Source organism: Candoia aspera, chromosome 7 (assembly GCF_035149785.1).
Source record: "Candoia aspera isolate rCanAsp1 chromosome 7, rCanAsp1.hap2, whole genome shotgun sequence".
In the NCBI taxonomy this organism is placed as follows: domain Eukaryota; kingdom Metazoa; phylum Chordata; class Lepidosauria; order Squamata; family Boidae; genus Candoia; species Candoia aspera.
The window spans coordinates 41,895,783-41,919,829 of NC_086159.1; the positions used below are offsets into that span (position 1 = coordinate 41,895,783).

General features: G+C 35.5%; 1 protein-coding gene across 1 annotated transcript in view; it reads right to left on the reverse strand.

Annotated features, from left to right (window-relative positions):
• OTOGL (otogelin like) overlaps positions 1–24,047 on the reverse strand; it is a 104,527-nt gene that overhangs the window by 19,059 nt on the left and 61,421 nt on the right. The window contains exons 29-46 of the mRNA XM_063309336.1: positions 23,204–23,323; positions 21,677–21,793; positions 21,224–21,380; positions 20,625–20,651; positions 19,304–19,471; positions 18,047–18,325; positions 17,512–17,629; positions 17,219–17,298; positions 12,869–15,324; positions 11,138–11,315; positions 10,010–10,152; positions 9,411–9,434; positions 9,215–9,307; positions 7,704–7,893; positions 6,073–6,287; positions 5,355–5,496; positions 4,088–4,273; positions 450–662 (exon numbers count right to left, since the gene is read on the reverse strand). Coding sequence (XP_063165406.1) covers positions 450–662; positions 4,088–4,273; positions 5,355–5,496; positions 6,073–6,287; positions 7,704–7,893; positions 9,215–9,307; positions 9,411–9,434; positions 10,010–10,152; positions 11,138–11,315; positions 12,869–15,324; positions 17,219–17,298; positions 17,512–17,629; positions 18,047–18,325; positions 19,304–19,471; positions 20,625–20,651; positions 21,224–21,380; positions 21,677–21,793; positions 23,204–23,323 — 4,906 coding nt within the window. The remainder of the gene's footprint in view (positions 1–449; positions 663–4,087; positions 4,274–5,354; positions 5,497–6,072; positions 6,288–7,703; positions 7,894–9,214; positions 9,308–9,410; positions 9,435–10,009; positions 10,153–11,137; positions 11,316–12,868; positions 15,325–17,218; positions 17,299–17,511; positions 17,630–18,046; positions 18,326–19,303; positions 19,472–20,624; positions 20,652–21,223; positions 21,381–21,676; positions 21,794–23,203; positions 23,324–24,047) is intronic.

Here is a 24,047-nt window from a genome sequence, read left to right on the forward strand (position 1 = left end):
TACTTGGTCGTTTTTTACTTCCAAGAGAGAAATTGGGAACATGCAAAACCCTTTTTTCAACATTCAGAGTGCTTTTGGAATGCACATGTTAATTGATCTTCTTAATGTCCATAATTTGACATGTCTATAAGCCTGAATACCATCTCCCATTTCTCCATGAGGAAGTGTTACCAAAAAGGTTACCATCTTTGTCTCCTCAGCTTTGGTAAACAAATGATTAACTGGATTAACTGGATATTTCTATCATGATTCAGAAGAAAAAGATTTTTCATGGTCTGTGCCCATACTAGATCATAGAAATGAAATATGATGAATAGATTTTTTGATACTTAAATGTTGACTTTTACAACAACACATTAGCAATGTGCCAAATATTTTAGCTTTCTTTATACTGCATACAGATTCTTTCTTACCAACTGAATATTATACCTTTCATGAATATTACATACCACAGACTTGTTTTGGACAGCAAGTTTGTTCTTCAATTACACTGACAATCATTTCAGCCTCTCGCTCACACATTGGAGGCAGCTGTTTGTCACATTCAGGCTTTATATCAATAATGCTCCCATTCTCCAAGCACTTATACATGCAGCATCCTTTATTGGGGCCAATCCAAACCTCCCCAACAGAGTGGGGATGCCCTTCATTATCAGTACAGGCTATAAAAAAATTAAAACAAAACCTTTTTTTAATGACATCCAAAAAAACCCTGTTTACGTTTTGATATAAACCATCATCTGTCACCAGCAGCTGGGAACTAAATAACTCCTGATGTTTATAAGAAGCTAGAGCAAAATATATGCCCCAAATATACGCCCCAAATATACGCCCCAACCATAGATGCTGAAGAAGCTGGAGTAGAGCAGTTCTATGAGGATCTGCAGCACCTACTGGACGACACGCCTAAAAGAGATGTTATTTTCATCACAGGAGACTGGAATGCTAAGGTGGGCAGTCAAATGACACCTGGAATTACAGGTAAGAATGGCCTGGGAGAACAAAATGAACCAGGACATAGGCTGATAGAATTTTGCCAAGACAACTCACTCTGCATAACAAACACTCTCTTCCAACAACCGAAGAGATGGCTTTATACATGGACTTCACCAGATGGACAACACCGAAATCAGATTGACTACATCCTTTGCAGCCAAAGGTGGCGGACATCTATACAGTCGGTAAAAACAAGACCTGGAGCTGACTGTAGTTCAGATCACAAACTTCTTATTGCACAATTTAGGATCAGACTAAAGAGATTAGGGAAGACCCACAGATCAGCTAGATATGAGCTCACTAATATTCCTAAGGAATATGCAGTGGAGGTGAAGAATAGATTTAAGGGACTGGACTTAGTAGATAGGGTCCCGGAAGAACTATGGACAGAAGTTCACAACATTGTTCAGGAGGTGGCAACAAAATACAACCCAAAGAAAGAGAAAACCAAGAAGGCAAAATGGCTGTCTGCTGAGACACTAGAAGTAGCCCAAGAAAGAAGGAAAGCAAAAGGCAACAGAGATAGAGGGAGATATGCCCAATTAAATGCAAAATTCCAGAGGTTAGCCAGAAGAGATAAGGAATTATTTTTAAACAAGCAATGCGTGGAAGTGGAAGAAGACAATAGAGTAGGAAGGACGAGAGACCTCTTCCAGAAAATTAGAAACATCGGAGGTAAATTCCAGGCAAAAATGGGCATGATCAAAAACAAAGATGGCAAGGACCTAACAGAAGAAGAAGAGATCAAGAAAAGGTGGCAAGAATATACAGAAGATCTGTATAGGAAGGATAACAATATTGGGGATAGCTTTGACGGTATGGTCAGTGAGCTAGAGCCAGGCATCCTGAAGAGTGAGGTTGAATGGGCCTTAAGAAGCATTGCTAATAACAAGGCAGCAGGAGACAACAGCATCCCAGCTGAACTGTTCAAAATCTTGCAAGATGATGCTGTCAAGGTAATGCATGCTATATGCCAGCAAATTTGGAAAACACAAGAATGGCCATCAGATTGGAAAAAATCAACTTATATCCCCATACCAAAAAAGGGAAACACTAAAGACTGTTCAAACTCATCGAACAGTGGCACTCATTTCACATGCCAGTAAGGTAATGCTCAAGATCCTGCAAGGTAGACTTCACCAATTCATGGAGCGAGAATTGCCAGATGTACAAGCAGGGTTTAGAAAAGGCAGAGGAACTAGGGACCAAATTGCCAATATCCACTGGATAATGGAAAAAGCCAGGGAGTTTCAGAAAAACATCTATTTCTGTTTTATTGACTATTCTAAAGCCTTTGACTGTGTGGACCATAACAAACTGTGGCAAGTTCTTAGTGGTATGGGGATACCAAGTCATCTTGTATGCCTCCTGAAGAATCTGTATAACGACCAAGTAGCAACAGTAAGAACAGACCACGGAACAATGGACTGGTTTAAGATTGGAAAAGGAGTATGGCAGGGCTGTATACTCTTACCCTACCTATTCAACTTGTATGCGGAACACACCATGCAACATGCTGGGCTTGAGGAATCCAAGGCTAAAGTTAAAATTGCTGGAAGAAACATTAACAATCTCAGATATGCAGATGATACCACTTTGATGGCTGAAAGCAAAGAGGAACTGAGGAGCCTTATGATGAAGGTGAAAGAAGAAAGTGCAAAAGCTGCCTTGCAGCTAAACCTCAAAAAAACCAAGATTATGGCAACCAGCTTGATTGATAACTGGCAAATAGAGGGAGAAAATGTAGAAGCAGTGAAAGACTTTGTATTTCTAGGTGCGAAGATTACTGCAGATGCTGACTGCAGTCAGGAAATCAGAAGACGCTTAATCCTTGGAAGAAGAGCAATGACAAATCTCCATAAAATAGTTAAGAGCAGAGACATCACACTGACAACAAAGGTCCGCATAGTTAAAGCAATGGTGTTCCCCGTAGTAACATATGGCTGCGAGAGCTGGACCATAAGGAAGGCTGAGCGAAGGAAGATCGATGCTTTTGAACTGTGGTGTTGGAGGAAAATTCTGAGAGTGCCTTGGACTGCAAGAAGATCAAACCAGTCCATACTCCAGGAAATAAAGCCAGACTGCTCACTTGAGGGAATGATATTAAAGGCAAAACTGAAATACTTTGGCCACATAATGAGAAGACAGGACACCCTGGAGAAGATGCTGATGCTAGGGAGAGTGGAAGGCAAAAGGAAGAGGGGCCGACCAAGGGCAAGATGGATGGATGATATTCTAGAGGTGACGGACTCATCCCTGGGGGACCTGGGGGTGTTGACGACCAACAGGAAGCTCTGGCGTGGGCTGGTCCATGGAGTCATGAAGAGTCGGAAGCAACTAAATGAATAAACAACAACAGAGCAAAATATATCCTGACACTTCTAAGTAGAGAAAGGAAATATTAAAAGCATCTGTTACTTAGGTGTATATTGCACCTAAGACATACAGTTACATTTTTGCAAAACTATTCCTAATTAACGCCTCTTGATAAGTAGTTTAGACCTCAGGCTCATATGACTGTAATTATGCTGTACAGATCCAGAATGATCATCTACCTTTACTCTGTTTATGGTGTTTGAATCATTGGAACATTAAAATACAGGCTTAGCCTGCTTCAATACTGCAGGTGGTAAGACCTTTTATTGATGATAAAATAATCACATTGGTCTCCTTGGTTTTATTTTACCATTTTTACCTTGAGTCTCAGAAATTATAAATCTATCACTTTGAAATTATCATATTCTGAAGGACTGTTACCAGGAAAGCAGCATCTCATAATGCTGTTATAATGCTGTTTCAAATTCTGAAACAGTCAAAACTTGTAATTCCACACTTAAATGAGAATAAGTCTCAGTGAATATAGTGAGATTTATGAAATTATGATTACTTTTACAGGAAAAATCTGCAGAAAAAGATCAGCTTTCTACCTGTACTAGTTAGGGAATATAAACTCTGGAGGCATATTGGACTGTTTTACATTATATGGATAAAGAGAAGATAGAAATAGAAATCATGCCTCTGCTTCACCAGAAAGCAAGAATACTTGAATCTAATAGGAAAAATATGGTGGCATATCAGTAGGCTTACTCACCACATTTTTCTTCTGGAATGCAAAGGTCAGAGTCTGTTTTATGAAGAATGGTCCCCTTTCTGCAAACACAGTCTTCTCTTAAATATGAACATGATGAGTTTTCATAAAACCATTTATTTAGGCATGTTTTGGCAGCACAGGGTTGCACACAAGGTTGATACTCCTTCCCATCAGGGCAAGCAAGCACTACATGTTAAGGAAAATAAATATTGCTAACATTTTTTTAATATTAATTGGAAAAGGGGAGAAAGAAGGTGGTAAGAGGAAAAAGTTCTTGTGAAATGTAACTTAGCTACACATTTCAATTTGTACAATTTGTAAACTGGCTTCCTTGTTATCAAAGGATAAAAAATGAAGGATACAACTAATAGATTTGAAAATTAGAAGACATTGTTTTGTATGATTAGAAATATAAGCCTGTTTCCATTAAAACCTTCTCTAAATATTATTTTACTTGAACTTGTTCAAAATGGTCATCATTTTTTCTCTTGTACAGTTAGTATTGTGTATTCAGCTGATGGAGGAGAAATAGTAAGTCATGGATCTGATTATATCTGTTTAGTTTTTCAGTTTTTTCACTAACAAAGATTAGTCTATAGATCACATGACTTCATACATTCCTATGGTGAAATTTGAAAAGCTCATTGTTGTCAGTTCTATATTATTGCTAGCGTATGTTCTTGAAAATAAAGATTTGTTGAAAAAATATTGGGATTGAAAAACCAGTCTTTCTGATGCTGGAAAAAATAATTTCATATACTTATAGGTCTAAGTACACTGTTTAGCAGTTTTTAACTGTAATTTTTGTCATGAATGCCAAGAAAGCTAAACAGTTAGTGTATTTTCCTTCTCCCCCTCCCCCACCCCATTTGACCTCCTTTCCAATTGTCCATGTCCTCTTTGCCTGCTCAGATATCTGGTAATCCTAGGTAGAAAGGATTTTACAACAGTATACTTTTTTTTTTTGCTCTAAAATCTGGGAAGTAGAATGATAAAAACAATCTATTCATCATGTAGGTAGACAATATCAGCAATTAAATTATATACAGTTTATCATAACATATTAGCATTTAGCTAATAACTATCAATATTAACCTATATTGTCTAGAATGGTATTGAATGGAGTGCTAAGCAAGATATAAATTTGAGTCATTCCTTTCTAAATCTAGCCTTCTGTGTATCAGTAATGTCTAGCAAACTAAAAACTCGAAATAAAATAAAAGCCAAGTAAAAATCAAGCAACCAGGAATGAGAGTATTATACTTACAGCAGTAATCTGGTGTCCTCCACTTAATGCAGATATTATGCTTGTTGCATAGTGCTACATATGCAGAAAGAGCATCACATTCATAATTCCCAAAATAGGTATTGTTGACCCACATTTTCTCACAAAAATCTTGTGGTGAAACCTAGATCAAATATATTTAGATAAATCAATAATCTAGATAAATTGGAAAAAAATAGTCACTTGTTTCATTTTAATAGCTGTCATGCAATCAAAACCACAATCGTTTATATAACATAGCTTTTTTTATAAAAGTTGCTAAATTATTAATATAATTCCTATATTTTAAAAAATTATAGTTCCCCAAATGATTTTTATTTATTCATTTTTGTTCCCATTTTGAAAGTCATTTATTTAGGGCCCAATGATCCATTTTTGCAGGTGGAACTTGTCAGTAGAAAAAGGAAGCTTAATTCCACCTCCTTCTGCAGCACCTTCTGCATCCTCAAATTCTGCTGCAAAAGATTAGGGGATTGCTGGAGATTTCCTGACACTTTTATCTGGGAAACAGATTAAAGTCATAGTATAAGCCCCAAATAGGTATATATCACAGTTTAAAAAACAGTCAAAAACTCTACCTCCCAGCCCCATTTGTATATATGTTATGACTCCACCATTGTCCCCCAAAATGTTGAATCTGGTCCTTTGGCACCACAACCTTGCCACCCCTATTCTATACTTACAATGGCTTCATACTCACTTTTTTGTGACAAGGGGCAAAAACCCACTTCTGTAAGAGTTCCATACAATATGTACAATTATCTTCTGTACAATTTCTAATGGGTCTTCTTGTTGTTACATCAAAAGATTTCTCAATTTCCCAGCTTTTAATAAAAATCTCAACTTCTTCCATATTTGTAATTATTGTTCTATTTTGCATTTTCAAGTCATCAGCTGGATCACCATTGCAGACACCTTGAAATAAACACATACTTAAAATATATTAAATAATTGACACATTATTACACTTCTGAGAGAAGAAAACAGAAATTTAAAATTTCCCATCATTTTTAAAAACTAGAAAAACTACTAAAATAAGGTATAATCAATTTAAGAATGTTTTTTCAGAGTTTTTTTTTAAATACTTATACCATGAAAACTAAGACACTATCTTCCAGCAATTCTGTAAGAATTAACACATTCTTGAATATTAGTTTCTGATCTCTGATGCTTTGGTAATAGATGATGTGAAATAAAATCTTTTATTTACAAAAACAACTCTACCTTTCCAAAATAACTCTAAGGACACTTGTCTCATAGCATTAGCTTATTATTGTTTTTGTTACTTTGAGTTATTTGCCCAGAGAACTTAAATTATTGGATGGATGACAAGTATAATACATTTCAATAATAATGAATACTCAGGTATGGGAAAGGACCATCACTTAGTATGGGAACGAACCATTGCTCTACTGAGCCCATATTATGACTGTATAATATACCAGATTATAACTGGTATTTTCAGAAAGCAGGTGACATGAAAAACTCTTGCTGGCTTCTGCCAGGTAGAATAGACCACATTTTTCAATTTAATGCTCTCCGGTTCCTTCATAAATGTTATGCTAGGTTAGTATGCTGGGATATATTATAAACACTTTTAGATGGTATCAGGTTGAGAGGTGCTGGAATATGCAGTACTGGCTTAGATAGACAAATGGGATGAGTCAGCATACAGCACTTTCAAATTTGTACATTCAACACTAGAAAGTCTAAATTTAAAAGGAATTGTTAAGTTTAAGTTCAGGAAACTTAAGATTCTCCATACACTTTCCATAAGATCAACCTAACCATAATAGGCTTAATTTGTTTTTAGTTGACTTTGATTTAGATTATTTCCTGCACCCGTCTGCCCATCTTGTACACTTTAAAGAGAACCAGAGCATACAGAATAATGACGACTTAATTTTCATAAAAGTTTTCTTTAAGAGTTTCCTACATTCTGATTTATCAAAACTATGTCCAAAATTTCTAATTATTATTAGAGCATTAGACTAATTGATTGAGGGGGACATAAGAACTGAACAATACAGCACAAACTTCGGACTCAATTAATTAAAACTCAGAACATTTGCACAGAACAGGGAATAAGTTGAAAAAGTATAGAGAATTGTCATAAAATTCCCCATTACCTTTTCTGTTAATCTCAGCAGTGGATATTGATGTTGAATAAATTAGAACAATTTATTGTGATAATTTTACACAGGATAAATGGCAGCCATGGAAGGAAGGGAGAAGAGAACAATAAGAGGACATTAGAGAGCAAATTTAGGCTTATAAATTTAAAAGATCAAAGTAAGGATGATAAAGTATAGAAATTATGCATATTCTTACCACAAAGCCCTTCTGTCTTTGTAGATACATTAGAGTTAAAGCCATATTGGATGTCCATAATGCCTGTAACATGAGCCCATTTAATGTTGATTCCAGCTGGTGTATTGATTACATACATTGCTCCAGTATCCTGAATACATATGCCATCTTTCAAGAAAGGCAAAGATTGGATCACAGAATTCACAATTACCTAAAATGATCCAGAAAAATTGCAGGAATGAAAAGAATCATTCCAAAACCATGCTTTTGAAACTGTAGGTAGCAGAATTCTCTCTAGAAAAACAAACTACAAATATTCTCACAACATTTAAATCTGAGAATATACTCTTTCCTAAGCTGTATTTTCAAAAATGAATGATACTTAGCAAGTAAGGCAAGGCCTTTAAACTTAACTATAAGTTTAAATTACATATTAAATAACTAAATATGTAGTTATTTAATTTTATCCCAAACTGCCTATAGTACTGAGCTGTTTCTGATAAACCATAACTATGGCTTGAACACAAAACCTAGACTATGCCGTTCTTTCTTTAGCATCTGTTATGAATGCAACATAATAAGAGCAAAAGACAATGAAGCATCATTTTGGGTTGAGGAATAGAAATAGAAGGTATCCTTAGTAATTCCTCATTTGCCTCTATTGTGGCAAATGAGGAATCACTTTTGATTCTATTGTGACTGTATTATTTTTTCTCCAGAATTAATTCTATCCCTTTTTGGGGGAGATGGGCAGTGATAGAAATCTGAAAAATAAATATAAATAAATAAATACAATTTGGAGAATAGATGAATGGGATTAAGGCCACAACAGAGGAACAGGAAACCATAATTAAGGACAAATTTGAAGATATGTGAATTGATTCTCCTACTTAATTTTCTTCCTTGAGAAGCAAATATTGAAGATGACATGTTGGCCTTGGGAGTATTTTTTGATAAGGTGTTATTGCAGTTTGATAAGGCATTATTGCAATGTAACTAATATTCATAACATACTATATAAGGTATTTTATTCAGGCCTGAGGCTGAAAACTTGAAAGCAGTTGCCAGGTTGCTTTCTGGGCACAAATTAAAGTGTTGGTATAAACTATTAAAAGTCCTAAACATTTTAGGGGCTGATTTTCTGAAGCACTGCCTCTCTTGTTATGAACTTGTCCAGATATTAAGATCTTTAGCCTCCTCCCTGTACCACTTCCAGGCTATAGAATGCACTTCCTCAGAGTAATTTGCCTGCTTCTTTGCTTTTAGAAGAGTAATTAAAATATATCTTTTTAGTCAGGCAGTTTATTTTAATATTTGTAGTTTTAATGGTCTATAATTCTTAAATAATTAAAAACTCAGATCTGTGTTACATAGATGGCTGATACATAATAGAAAGATAATCATAGCTGTTAAGCTTTCCATTAATAGTAGCCTTTTATTCATTAAAACCAGTTAGTTTATGCCTGTGGAGCTATTGGATTGCCTAAGTAATCACATTTTGGCATTCTATAGCCCCCCAAAGCTTAACTCACCTTTCTTGCTAAGCGGTTAATAAGTACTCCATGAGGTGGTATTGTTACATTAAGTTTCTTAAAGCAAAGACCTGAAGCACTTCCTGCTGGGACCTTGAAAAGAAAGGACAAAGTGTTCTGAAACTAAAATAATTAGCAGATTACTAACCCTAATTAATGATAGATGTATTAACAACTGTACTTTAGAAATACTCACTAGTTTTCTGATCGAATTTGCACTCTGAAAAATAGTTTTAAAAATGAGTTAGGTTTGTGGTCACACAAAAACAACATCATTCCAGCCATGTAGTAAATATTATTACTGACTGCCCTCATGTGTATCTTCAGGAGAGGAGTGATATCACATGTATCATGGTGTCATCACACAAATGATGCAAAATATGTAATGGCATTAGTCCTATCACATGATTTGTTCTGAACATTTATACCCTCAATTAAAAACTCTGGATGTAATCCTTTACCTGACAATAAGCCCCACCAAACTCAAAAAAACTTTTTTCTGAGAAGATATGAATAGCATTAGAGTGCTAACGTTTATTACTTGTAAGATCCAGCTTCTCAGTAATACACTTCCTCTAATTGTTCTGTTCATGCAGAATCATCAAGAATCATTAACAATATAGTTCAGGTACAATACATAAGTGAAACACACTTCTCTACATTTATTATAGGAAATGTGTTTACGAATATAGACACACACAAATTTTTCAAAGCACTGTAAAAAGTTTTGTTTCTATCTTTAGTTTTTAAAATATAACATGTTAATTATTGCAAGGTACTGCATAAGGTTCCTACCTGATTAGAGGGGCATTTTTCAATATGAGCCACAATAATTTCTGTGGGTAAGTTGACTAAAACATAGGATGCTACTTTATATAGTGCTACATTATTTCCATCAAATGTAATGATGCTTAGTTCCGAGAGGATAGAACACTGACCTAAGGAAGAAATGACAGGTAATGAGATCCCATTATGATTTCAGGCCTTTTTCAAACTGGCAATTACAATTACATTGAATGTATATTATATAAGATATAATAAAAAAAATGCTTAAGAAATCATATAGTTACATCCCTATCCATGTTTACTTAGAAGTACTCTTGATTTCAATTGGGTATACACCAAAATCAGTTTGCAATATATTGTAATCATAAAGAGGATATTTTCTTTATAAAGAATGTAAAATACCTGTGCAATACAGAATATTTCTCATGTGATGGAAGTATATATCCTTTTTATTGTATTGTACAAAGCAAGAATTATGGCTAGTTTTTTGTTGGGACTGACCTAATTCAGAAGAAAGTAGTAAATAATGATCTGAGATTCTGATTCATTTAAAGAGATATTGCTGCTTTATCAGACACAGGAAACAGTCACCAGAGAATGGTCTGACTTAGTTGTAATTAGTGGCAAGATAAATCAGCAGAAGTAATCAGACCAGGAAACACCAGAGTGCTGCTTGTTCACTGGTAAATCAAAAAGCTGCTTTATCATTCTGTGCATATATAGCCATTTATCAGATAGCTTATTTCAACTCAGACTTTCAAATCTTATTCTCCTAATGCAGTGTTTCTCAACCTTGTCAACTTTAAGACGTGAAGACTTCAACTCCCAGAATTCTCCAGCTGTCTAGGGAATTCTGGGAGTTGAAGTGCACACGTCTTAAAGTTGACAAGGTTGAGAAACACTGTCCTAATGAAAAATGCATGTGTCAGGCAAGGATATATCTAGTCAGTTGTCTGCACAGTACTGAAATGAGTAAATTTCAATAAATGAGAAATAAAAATGATGCATGCAGCTAAAACAGGGTGTAAATTATTTGGCATTCTGTTATTTTTGGGCATCATTTCACTGTAATATTTAAATGCAAGTTAGGTTTCTCTGTTTCATATATAATCTAATATAATCCATGCAAAGACTTACAAGGACATTCCCATTCAGGACAGCAGCTGTCGCTGTTGATCTGAACTGGCATCCCTCGAAAACCACAGTCAGGTTTCTCCACATTCTTATGGCAGTTCCTTGAAAGATTGTATAGCATCCATTCCATGTTAATGCACACATACTGGCTACATTTGTCTATAGGATCAAGGTATCTTGGCTTCTCCATGATGGGGGGAAAAATTAAGTAATTGATATATGATCACATTATATTTCATGTACCAAAGTCAGCAGGCTCTTCCAAGTATAAAAATGTGATTAAGTTCGTATTGAATCTCTGCATACTGCAGTCTAAATATTTCTATAAACAGCTGTCATAAAACCTCAGAAATATGTGTAGGTTCATGGGTAGCTTTATTAAACAAAATATAGATCTTTTGGATTACCACAGATATGATTGTTTTGGTTGGCACATTATGGGTAACTGTAATAACATTAATATTATTAGTCACAATAGTTATAAGGTAAATGTGCTATTAAGGGATCCTGCTAGCCCATCCCACAAGCAGAGGGTGGTGCAATTCCCAGCTGTGATTTGGGTCATTCCAAGGCATGGTGATGCTACTTCCAGCCTGCTGTAATAAGCATAAAGGATGCATTTACCACTGAGCCATTTTATGATTAAGCAATATTCAAATACATTTTGAGAGTCAGTTTAGTCTAGTGGTTAAAGGCACTGGGCTGGAAACCAGGACACTGAGTTCTAGTCCAGCCTTAGGCACAAAGCCAGCTGGTTGATTTGGGTCAGTCTCTCTCTCATTCTCTCTCTCTCCCCCACCCCACCTGGAAAATGGCAAGGACAAACTACTTCTGAAAATTGCTGCCAAGAAGGCAATTTGGATTGACTCCAAGGCACACACACAAAGGGATTCTTAGAGGATGCACAGACTCAATAGTGTAGACTCTTCTTTTTCTTTATCCTAGCATTTTCCCACAGGTGACAGCTCACTACTGAAACAATTTATATGGGAAATAAATATAAATTCTATACCAGTTAAGTCTTCTGTAGAATTAAATATTAGATTTACCAGTGTGGCACTGGGAAACAGGAAAGTTTCAAGAATTTCATTTAGATGTTGAAACATAAAAATGAGACACAAATGTAGCATCAAAACACTGTGGCATAGCAACATAAATTGTTTTTTCTTAGGTTAATGGATACTTATATTCTTATTGCAGTATTCTTTATTCCATAGCCTAGAAAATTATACATAGAATATTTTCATAAATTAACCATTTAGATCCAGTTCACATCAATTAAACTAGAAAACCACTCATATGGAATCTGATTCCTCCTTCTCAGGGATCCTTTCTGATTAATTTGTTCCTTCTATCTGAATAAAGCTAAAATGGACCACTGTATCATTTGATAGATTCCATAGAACAGAGTTTTTCAAACTGTCTGCAAGGGTCTAAGGGGGAAAAAAACCAATAAGTCACTTGAAAAGAGGGTTTTTTTTCCTCTTAGTCCTTGCAAAGAGGGTTCCCCCCAACCCTTAGTCATTTAGGAACAGTGAAAAAGGCAGGGCTTGTCATCTGACATTCAGAAGCTCCACCCTTCTTAATCAGGGCTTCCAGGTTTTTGTTTTTTTAACTAACAAGATCCATGGCCTGAAGAAACTTGAAAACTCTCCAATAGAGCAGGTATTACTTGATACATTAAAACATAAAAATAAAAAAGTAAAATAAAAAAGAAAGCAAAACTATCTTTACCGTGCATTCTGAGGATGTCACAGGTATAAGTGTATATATTATTGTGCCAAATGAAGCATGTTCTTCACTCTTTGCTGTCATCATTTCAACCTCAGCCTCTGTGGTTTCCAAAACTTTTGCAGTGACATGAGGTGAATCTGTTATCGTGAAATTCTGTGAGCTGATGATACTTACTTCCTCTGGTTTAGTCACACTGTAGTAAGGTGTAATTGATTTTGTTGGCGGAATCCTAGACCAATCAAATAATGTTATATCTGTCACCTCAGAGAGAGAAGCTGGTTTTACTGAAGCTCTGTGGCCTTCACTAACAGACACAGTCGTCTGAACAGGTAGTAGAGATGGTTTTTCAGTCCTTACATACTTTGTGATGTTTTCTTCTGAGGTTTTATTACTTTCCAAGGCATACAAAGTGCTTGTTGTATTTTGAAATTTGGAAGCCTGGGTTATTCCTGTTTCTACCCAACCTGAAATAGGAACTTTATCCATTTCTAAGGGCATAGTTAGTTGAACTTCTTTGCAAGGTTTAGCTGTAAAGAGAGTAATATTTGGAATATACATGGGTGCTTGGGAGACAGCAGAAACAGGGACTGAAGTAGTAGTTGTGTGAAAATCAAAACTTATAGGAGAGAATTCAGTAACTTCAGCAGTTTTGTGAGGAGTGATTGTGCCAGCAGAAGAAACTACCAAACTTTCTGAGGAGCTGATGGAGTACTTTTCAGTAATACCTTGTGAGGTTGATGTAGTATTCCAAGGTATGCCCAAAGTCAAAGATGGTTCCATTATTGGTTCTGCAGACTGAAAGATGAATGCACTTGTTAATGAAGATAAAGTTCTGCTATCCACTGAAGAAGTCAAAGAAGGCCTTTTTGTTCTCAAAGACATGGCTGATTTATCAAAAGCAGTCAAAGGAACTGAAGAAGTAGTATGTATAGTGGAAATATTTGTAGTTAAAGTTACCAAAGGAATAGCTGAAGGATAGGAAATTGAACTTGTTGAGGTCAAGTGATCACCTAGTGATATAACAGGCATTTGTATATCAGTACTAGTTGGTACCACAGCAGAAGTAGTGGGAACTGCTGATAAACTTTCAGAATGTGATGCTGTAACAGAAATCTGAGGAGTAGAAGTGCCTGTTGTCAACATTTTAAGAGAGGTTTCTGGAAATTGAGCTGAAGTAGTAAAAGTATCAACACTTTTAACTGTTGATGGCATTTTTGATTCCGGATATGAACCAAATGGTTCATAAGTTATTTGTGCTTCATCCTGTGAAATCTTAATTGGCAATACTGGAATGCCAGTTGGCACTCTGCTACCAGCAGACTGTGACAAACTTATAAAATCAGTTGGAATTGGAGATGAATCTGCATGCAATATGTGCTTACTTTCTGATGAAAGTGTACTTGCCTCAGATGATTTGGAAATCTGGGGAACTGCTAGAAGAGAAACTGTGGAAGGCCTCAAATGAAAGCTCTTCGAAATAAGTGTCACTTCCCCAGTTCCTTTGGGCCTTTGAGATGTAATTGGAGGAGGTATTAATGTTGATGAAGTGTGTGTTATTTGGGGACTAAAGGAAGATTTTATGGTTATAGGACTTAATGTTGCAACTGAAGTTGTTGTTTTACTAACTATATCAGCAATGGTAGAAAAATGTTTTGTGGTTAAGGAAGCAATATGTTCAGAAGGTGTCAGAAGTGCTTTCTGTGATGATACAGATGTGGGCATTAAAGTTTTATTTATCAATTTCAAATCTGGTTGAATGGTCACTGAGTCTAAAACTGAAATACTATAAAGTGGACTTGAGGCAAATGAAGTAAATCTAGAAGTAAATACAGGAATTGGAGGCATAGTTGTTGTAAGTATACACTGATAAGAACCAGTTCCTGGAGTTACAGCGAATGTTTTTGCTAAGAGTGAATCTGTCAGTATTGTGGAAGTTGGAAGAGTTCTAGCTACCACTGTAGAAGGAGCTGACACCTCTAGTGGTGTAGTTGTCTTAGTTATCAAAGGAAAAGCAGTCACTGATGGTATAGCAGTAGTTGTAGGGGTAGGTGATGAAAAGAAAACAGGAGTTTTACTATAGGATATTGTTTTTACACTAACCACTGGAGCTTCATAAGTAATTGGGAAAACTGTTGGTGATAAAGATCTAAGCAGCACAGGGGTGGTGGTTGTGTTGTAACTGTCTTCAGAAAAGAGTTCTGAACCTGGGGACAAATCAGGTAAATGCATGCTTGAATGAGATACCATTGCTGAATAAGCATCTTTGGCTGCTGTTTGTTCAGTGGTCATTCTGGTGTCTAAGTTAATATATGTTGTCTCAGTCTCTTCAATAACCAATATAGGAGGCATTTGAGAAAATGTTTCTGATGTATTCTTTATCTGGGAACTTAGCACTGTAGAGCTTGTTCTAAATGGTTTGGTTCCAAATGAAGGTTCTGTCGGTTTCACAGGGATGCCTGGAAAAAAAAAAGTCTTATTCCATAATTTTGAAAAGGAACAAGGAAAGTGAAAAATGTAATCTCATACTGGTGTCACTGTCCCAAAGCAGAAATCAGTGCTAATTTTCATGTACAGTATATCTACTCTCTTAGAGAATGGCTTCATAAATTTCGCCATTTATTATTGTTGTTATTGTTATTGTTAGTAGTAGTAGTAGTAGTATGCCTTATTTTCACATATCTATAGGCAAATAATAATGCAATCTATAATGACAGATATAGCCAATATTTCCATTTGAGTTGATTCAGTAAATATTTTGAAATCCACATAACCAGCCTTGTTTGCATAGTAACTCAAAACCCCATTCAGTTCAATGCATCATATTCACAAGTCAACACATCTTATCAGTACAATATTATTTTTTACCAAAAACAAAATCTTAATTTTTTTTAAAAAATGGATTCTACAACAAGACATTACAGTGTGCAAAGTTCCTATTAACTCTTTCAGATAACCAGCCTTTTTCCTTTCCATTTGAATTTCCATTTCCATCTTTGCCATTATACAGTATGCCGACTTCTTTTGCTCAGCCTAAATACATTTTTCTAAAAAAAATATTTTAAGCATTTGCAACCATCAATGTTTCCCTGAGCATCTAATATCTTTCTCACTGGCTACTGCAGAAGTTATATTTGAAGAACTGTGTTCACTATTATTATGTAATTTGCTTCCTAAAATACTTTTTACAATCTTATCAGAATAACAATTTTATGAAATGAAGCCAAAACTATTGGCTGATATTGTTGGTAACCAATGTATTCCAGGACTGTTGCCTATGCTTACTTTCAGCCCACTGGATGCAAAGCTCCCAGGACAATCTCACAAATGTTGTACCTCTGGGATGGCACCAATATTATGAAACTTCTGCACCCTAAAATCCAATCAGGATTTCAACCCAACAAACTTCTGTACAGACTACTGTAATGCGTTCTACATGGGGCTACCCTTGAAGAGTATCTGAAAGCTACAGCTAGTGCAGAATGCAGCTGCGCAACCAGTCTTAGGAGTCCCAAGAAGGGCACACATAACACCGTTGCTGCACAAGCTGCACTGGGTGCTAGTTTGCTTCTGGGTCCCATTCAAGGTATTGGTTATCACCTTTAACGCCGTACATGGCATGGGTCCAGTTTAGCTGAGGGACCGCCTCACCCCCATTACATGGACCCATCCTACCCAGTCAGGCAGAGAGGCCATGTTACGGACCCTATCCATGAGGGATTGCAGGATCCAGGAGGAGGACCTTTGGAATAAGTTACCCCTGAAGGTAAGACAGGCCCCCACTCTCCTGACCTTCAGAAAGGGGGTTAAAACCTGGTTATGCCACCTTGCTTGGAGTGGGAGGGGGGATAGCCATCCATGGAGGTGGTTGGCACTGTGATGGTGCTTACAGTAAGATCTTGATTTGCCATCTTGTATTTATATTTTATATTTGTATTTTTATATTTATATTATATTTGTATTTGTATGTATATTGTATCTTTTTAGTGATATGTTATTTTTATTATTTGTAAACCGCCCAGAGTCATTCTATACAAGTTGGGTGGTGGAGAGGTTCGATAAATAAATAAATAAAATCAAGTCCTACTGTGTTAGGTCTTTGATTATTAATCCATGATGCCACCATGTATTTCTAATGCTTTTTGGTTGGTTGTTTAATTATTTTATCCGTGGTTTAATTTAGGGGAACTACGTATTTTTTATTATTATGTAACTGTAATTGTACCCTGGATGATTTGGGGGAGGTTATGATTGTAACCCACTGAGAGTCTCTAATTACCACAGGCAAAAAAAGGAATGAATGAATGAATGAATTTTGTGGCAATACAAGAATATCATATAAAGGACACTTACAATCTTCTGGATAAACACATTTAAGTGTGACTTCATCTAGGATCATATCTTTTGGACAGTATGGTAAACATCCTTCAACTCTACAATAAAAGAATTCAAGAAAAATAAAATACAAGCAATAATTTTGTAAGTGTATATTATCCAGTACACAAAATACTTGAATGAGAATTATTCACCCCGTAGTACTTCTAAACTAAAGTAAAACAAAAACAAAAAGCCAATTTAATATTATTTGTAGATATCTCCAGTGGAAAATAATATTAAGTATTACAATAAATGTTCCTTTTACTCACGGAGGAAGAAATTTGCATGCTGTGCCTTCAAGATCATTGCATGTTTTAACACAAGGACTTGCACAAGGTTCATATCTCCATTCACACATCCTCCTGTAAGGTATTGCTGCATGGAGTTCTAAGAAATTTTTAAAATTATTATTTTGTAAATGGATGCATTTCTTTCTATAAACTATAGGTGAAGCTGGCAGAAATGATATGGAGGAATTTACTCTAAAGATTTTCCCCAAGCTATTTTCTTATTGAAAAATACTTTCCTCTCTGCCCCCCGCCACCACCTCAAGCAAATTATAGTGTTATACAGTACATGCACTGCACAAAAGAATTCTAGAGTTGTCTTTTCTGAAATCATAAATTGTCCTTCCAAATAAAAGCTACATAATCCTATAAATAAAAGATAAATCCTATATTCACCCAAAATCCACTGAATAAATCTCTCTTTCTCAAAAGAGTTTCTATATGGGTAATTTCAAAGTATGATTTTGTAAACTGGTTTATTGGCTATGTCTCCCATATGCCATGATGTGTAACTCACCCTCAATACTGAAACTACTTAAGCCTTTGAATTCTTCAGAATCATCAAACTTTGATATTTTCACTGCTGAAGTACTTAGTGTAATGAAGAAACCTTTTTTGCTGTGCAGTTCAAATGCACTATAACCAGAAATCCAAAGTCCTTGGTGATGGATAAAAGTTGCTCTTCTACGAAATGACAGACTTGCATCCCACTGTGCTAAGACAATGCTGTTGTCATTGTGGACATAAAGAAAGTAATTTGGCCTTTCTGCACATTCAAGTGAAATCAGAGATGAAGCTGCCAGAAAAAATGAAATTCATAGCAACATATAAAAGCCTTAATATTACATATTATATTGCATATTATGGAAGCATTTACATATCTACTATATATCTATGGATGGACGGATGATACAAAACTCAGAGAAACAAGCTAAATCCCAACAGATCAGTCCTCAGTAGGATTAGGGAAGGCAGGGCCGTAACTAGGGTCTGTGTCACCTGGGGCAAACATGGATTCTGCGCCCATTTTGGCACCCCCCCCCAGCACTCATTTTGGTGCCCCCCCACCGCTTATTTTGGCGCCCCACCAGTGCAGCGCCCGGGGCACATGCCCCGGTTGCCCCCCCCAGTTGAGGCCCTGAGGGAAGGGATGAGCAACATATTGTAATATGTTCCACTTCCAAATACCTGACAAGGCTCATGCCAGTAAGTACATTTCTTTCCCACCTGGGAAAGGTTTTTATTTTCTTTAAATTCCTCTAATTAAAAAAAAACAACCATGTTTAAACCACCCATCAATAGGGAGAGAGGGTATTTACAGATGTAGCTAAAAGGACATATTCTGGGACCTTTCATAGAGTACAAGGACTGTACAGTCAGGATATCTAAAAATTGTGATCTTTTTCCAAAATACTTTGCTTTAGGGAATTGTAGTGGCTATTGCTGGAAAGAAGACAGATGAACCAGGCTGACAGTGGAGCACCTCCCTAGCAGTAGGAAGGTCCCTTTCAATTTCCCAATGCCCAGGCAGTGTATCTTGGTGTCAGAATTGCTCTGTATAAGTTTAACACCTACCTTTTTATTTCTTTAACTGTTTGTGGAAATAGAAAATGCCTCTTGTCATGGACAAAACTTTTCTTATCAAGTCTATTACAACAACATTTAATCCAATTTGGAAAGTGCGTTGAAAAGACACAACCTAGGGCAGAAAAGTTGCATTTTGCACTTCTAAAACCTGGAATTTAATTATTTTGAACCAGAAGTAAATACTCACATGAAGTTTTATCTTTGTAAAGTCCAGGTGTTAGCATAAAATTATAATATACATTTCCTTGGAGATTGTTTCTAGATAAAGGAAAGATCCTTTTGCTATTGATGTTGATTCCTATAACAGTATCATTCTGGCCATAATTGCCCAAAATATAAGGTCCTTCCCCAAGTTCTGGAAGTGGGAAAACAGCAATGTTAATTAGCAATAGGAAAACCAGTCACCTAGGAAGAATAACCAGCCATTTGAAAGAACAGAAACTTTTCATGCTGTTGAGGTATCATTGTTTTGTAAACAAAATGAATCAAAAGTAAAATGGAAATTCAATTAGGATTCCAAAAATCTGGATGACCACTGAATCTGGAAGCTTGAGTTTTCATTATCATTCCAGAAAACAATTTATGTAACTAGTATATTATCCCACTATGGTCTTGTGCATTACCAAGGTCCTTTGATATGTACCAATAAGTCATATTCAGCAAAGGCTCCAAACAATATTAAAATCACATTTCCATCTTGTACTTTCAGCCAATTCTGGGAAGTAGACTAATTTATGAATTGCCTCTTCAATTGCTTATTTGAAGGTGACCCAATTTCAGTTCCTTTCTATAAGGGAAAGCTTAAGCAACTAATTTCCTCTCATTTTTATAGCAAAATAGTACTAAAATATTTTCTAAAATTAACGAATGAATTAGAGAAAACCTTCTATTAAGCCTTCTCTCACAGAGAAACTGGCATTGGAACAAAGACACAATTCAAAAGCTTTCACCTCCATATTCATCAAAAGCTTTTCACCTCCACATTCATCAGGAAATAATGTAACTAAACTGCAAAGAAAAGGGTTGTCATTAAATGGTATAGAAAGACCTAAAAAGGAAAAGGAATTTGCTTGGTGTTACAAATGCAAATTTAAAATTATTAATTAATCTGCTTCTGTCAACACTGCCTATCGAGGCTAAAGTTGTTCTGCCTTAAACAGTTTCAAAATACCATAAGACATGGCCATCAGACAAATGGCATCCTGCATCTTGCCAGTTACCTTGTCCATATCCTAGACAGCAGTTGACCCTGAATATATTTGTATCTGTACATTTTTTAGAAACAGAGCAACAACAGCAAAACTATCTAAATTTATTTGCATTAATACTCAAATATTTGCATCAAATGGTGCTCATTATCCCCACATGGCACTATGACCATGTTTTATTTCTATGACTTTGAATAATTTTCAAATGCAACCTACTTATTCAATAAAAAGGATAAATGCCTTGGATGCATGTATATGTACCTAGTATTGTTTTCTCTAATACCCAGAAAAAATACATACCTTGGTTGTAATAATCACAATCATAAGCTGAAAAAAAGAACAATATAATAGTATTCACAGTGGACAACAGTAACAGAATTTGTGATTCATGACAATATACAATAAACTAGAATTTGCAAAAAGCTACTTTTACATCTTCTAATTAAGCCCTTTACTGAACTAAATATACACTTAGTTTTGTTATTAGTAAAAGAAAATATATCAACATAGAGCCATTAATTATGGACTTAATTTTATTGTTACACATATACCTATGATTAGCATTTTCTGTGCTGTAAAAAAAATCTGTATCATTTACATTTTTATCCATATTCATTAACCAGTGCTAAAGAGGGGAGGGGTCCTTTTAAAAAGTGAGAAATATAAAAAAAAATAAAGGGTCCATGTGACATTGAAGATAACGCTAGTTAGCATGGCCCCATCTTCATTTACATTTGATTTGGAAGGAAATCAAATATTTCTGTGCTATAGTTTCTGCTATCACCCTTTATGTATATGTTCTAGCACACTGAACTGCTATAATTTAATTGTGTTAATTTAATTTAATCTACATTATTTACAGGGATTATACTTAGTTACATAACAAAAAGCATACATACAACAGAGAGAAGGAGATCGCCAGTGAATTACTGCGCCCTGCTGGCAACATTTGTGAGCGTAAGCTGCAATGCTAGTACACAGACATTCACAGTCGCCTCCAAGATTACAGTTGCATGTATCTGTATGGCAGTTTTTTACAAATGATGTGACATCAATCTGGAAAATACAGAGAAATATAACACATGGTGAAAAGTATGGGATAACATAAAGACTTACAATCCATTGGGAAACATGAGAGGTATTTAAAATTACTGTAATGTAACCTCACATAAAATGTATACTGTATCTTAGGGTATAGAAATCCGCAAAAATGTATCAGCATATTATTAGGAATTCAAAAAGCACATTAAGAAGGAGGAGGAAGAGGAGGAGGAGTAATTCTATATTAAGTTTTGAACTACAAGCTGTCTTGCCCCATTTTAGAAATTGTAAGAAATACAGTACCCACTTACCACATTACGGCAAGAGGCAAAAACATCACTGTATAAGACTGAACATTCTTTTTTGGCATAGGGGAACTTGTTCTGATGAACTTCACATGGTTTGATGGTCTCATTTGGGCTTGCACACTAATGAAAGAGAAATAAAGCATGGCTATTGTGATTATGATTATTATCCATTATAAATATATATTAAAAAACTCCAAAGCCTTTAAAAACCTGAATGTATATTTCTTTTACTAAGTTGGCCTCATTATGTCCTTCCAGATGAAAACATTTAACTGGGAAGAATACTTGTTTATTGTTTTGCTTTTAAAACAAGCACGTATTCCTATGCTTTTTTGGCACTGAATTAAATGTTTTCTTTATCACATGTTATCATTGTTTCCAGAATAATCAACTGTAAATTGTAAACAGAGCCTTGTTCTTCTAATAACCTTTGGTTAAAATTTGCTGCTCTGATATGTTTACACTGTTCATAAGTTTGAATAAAGAATCAACAATAAACTGACTCCTGAAAAATAAGCAAAGTATAATCAAGGAAAGAATTACCAGTAAGGAGGCATAAGGGGAAAATGTTAGTGCTGCAGATGTCTGAAGATGGTCTTCCCCCTAGATTGCTGTCTCAAGGCAATTATGTATAAGACAGATGTTGTGTTTTTCAAATCTTATAAAGTATATACTGTACAGTATGCACAATACATTGATTTCCATCATTCATATAGGAAATTGTTTTGCTTGAAGCCAGTATCAAATATCACAATAAAACTTACAGCAAACAGGAACTTAAGAGCAAAAAATAAGTCAAAACATCTGTAATATGATAAATCAGGACAAGGTAGGACAAGGTTATTGCACTTTTATACAGCAGAATATGATGGAGAAGATACACTTAACTATTTTTAGAAACAATTTTGCTTCAGCTAAATAGGAGATGTTACATTCATTCTAGTTGGAAAATCCAACTGAGAACTTAAATGTTAAAGATTTTCCTACAGACGTTGTTTGGCCCACAGTATGGTAAGTATCATTATTCTTCAGTTAGCATGAAGCACATAGCCACAGCACTTATAGCTTTGTGATACTTTTTGTTGTATGGTTATGAAATGAAGTCTTCCAGGCTTCATTTAGAATGAATTTCTCCCAAAATAGGGAAACATTCCAGATGTTCTGAATTATAATCCCCATGATTTCCTGCCAGGATGGATATTCAGATGACAGGAGTTGTATTCAAACATATTTAAAGAAGGCTGCCATAGAATATCCTGATCTTTGCCTAATCAAGAAACACTAAGACAAGTTAGAAAGAGAATATGCAGAATAAAGGGAATTTGGGGGGTGGGGGTGGGGGTGGGGGAAAGAGTGGGAAAGAAGTACTAGTAGTAAGTATACACTCTTACTTCTAGCACCACATCCACTGGCTGTCATAACAATGAGCTATTAGTTGCTGCCTTACACGTAATTCTATTTCCACAAGTTCTTATGCTTGCAATGTTAATATATTATTTATTTTGAAATAAATGGAGATGTTATGCTTACCTGTCCTATTACCCAACTCCCTCCAAAAATTTGAGCATTTTTTACTTCCATGTTGTTGGATGTAGTCAGATCATTTGAAGTAAATTTGTCAAAATTTCCACATAAACCTGCTAATTTACCCTGAAAGTAAAACCATAAGCATTTTTACCTAGAACAATCAAGATGTATGAAGCTAACAAACAATGCACTCATTTTTTTAAAAAAAATGATTAATTCAGTCTTAATTTAGATATTAAAGTAGATTTAATACCCACAAAACAGACACAATTTAGACTAGCATTTAGAAGCATGTAACCTTTTCTATAACTGTTTTAATATTATCTTTTTTGCTGACTATTTCTCTACTTTCATAACATGTGCTTACTAGTGATATAAGTTCTCATATATCTCCCCCATCCCACAGTCTAGCTGGGCTTAGTGCAAATGTTTATTAATTTAAACCTTATTTAATCACTGGAAACCTCTCCAGGGAGGCCCAGACAATTCTTGCCAGAAACCTGAAAAACTGGTACCAGTCAGTGTTAGCAATCATAGTCTAGGTGAATCAAAGGCAGTTCAGTATAAACTGCCTCAGTCTAAATTTCAGTACAAGGCAATTTCCAGAGTTTTTATGATCCTAACAGCAAAGAACTGTCAAAATATCAAATAGCTTTAGCAATGAAAACATTTCTGCAAGCATCACTAGAGGTGTAAATGGATTTAAATCGGAAGGAATTCTGATACTGCTTCTTAGGTAAGAAAATGTGGCATTCAAGGGGAAGACAAGGGGGAGCCAGTAGTGTCATGAGGTCCGTGGCATCATCATAGTTTGTATTATATACCTATAATAACACATGTATCAATA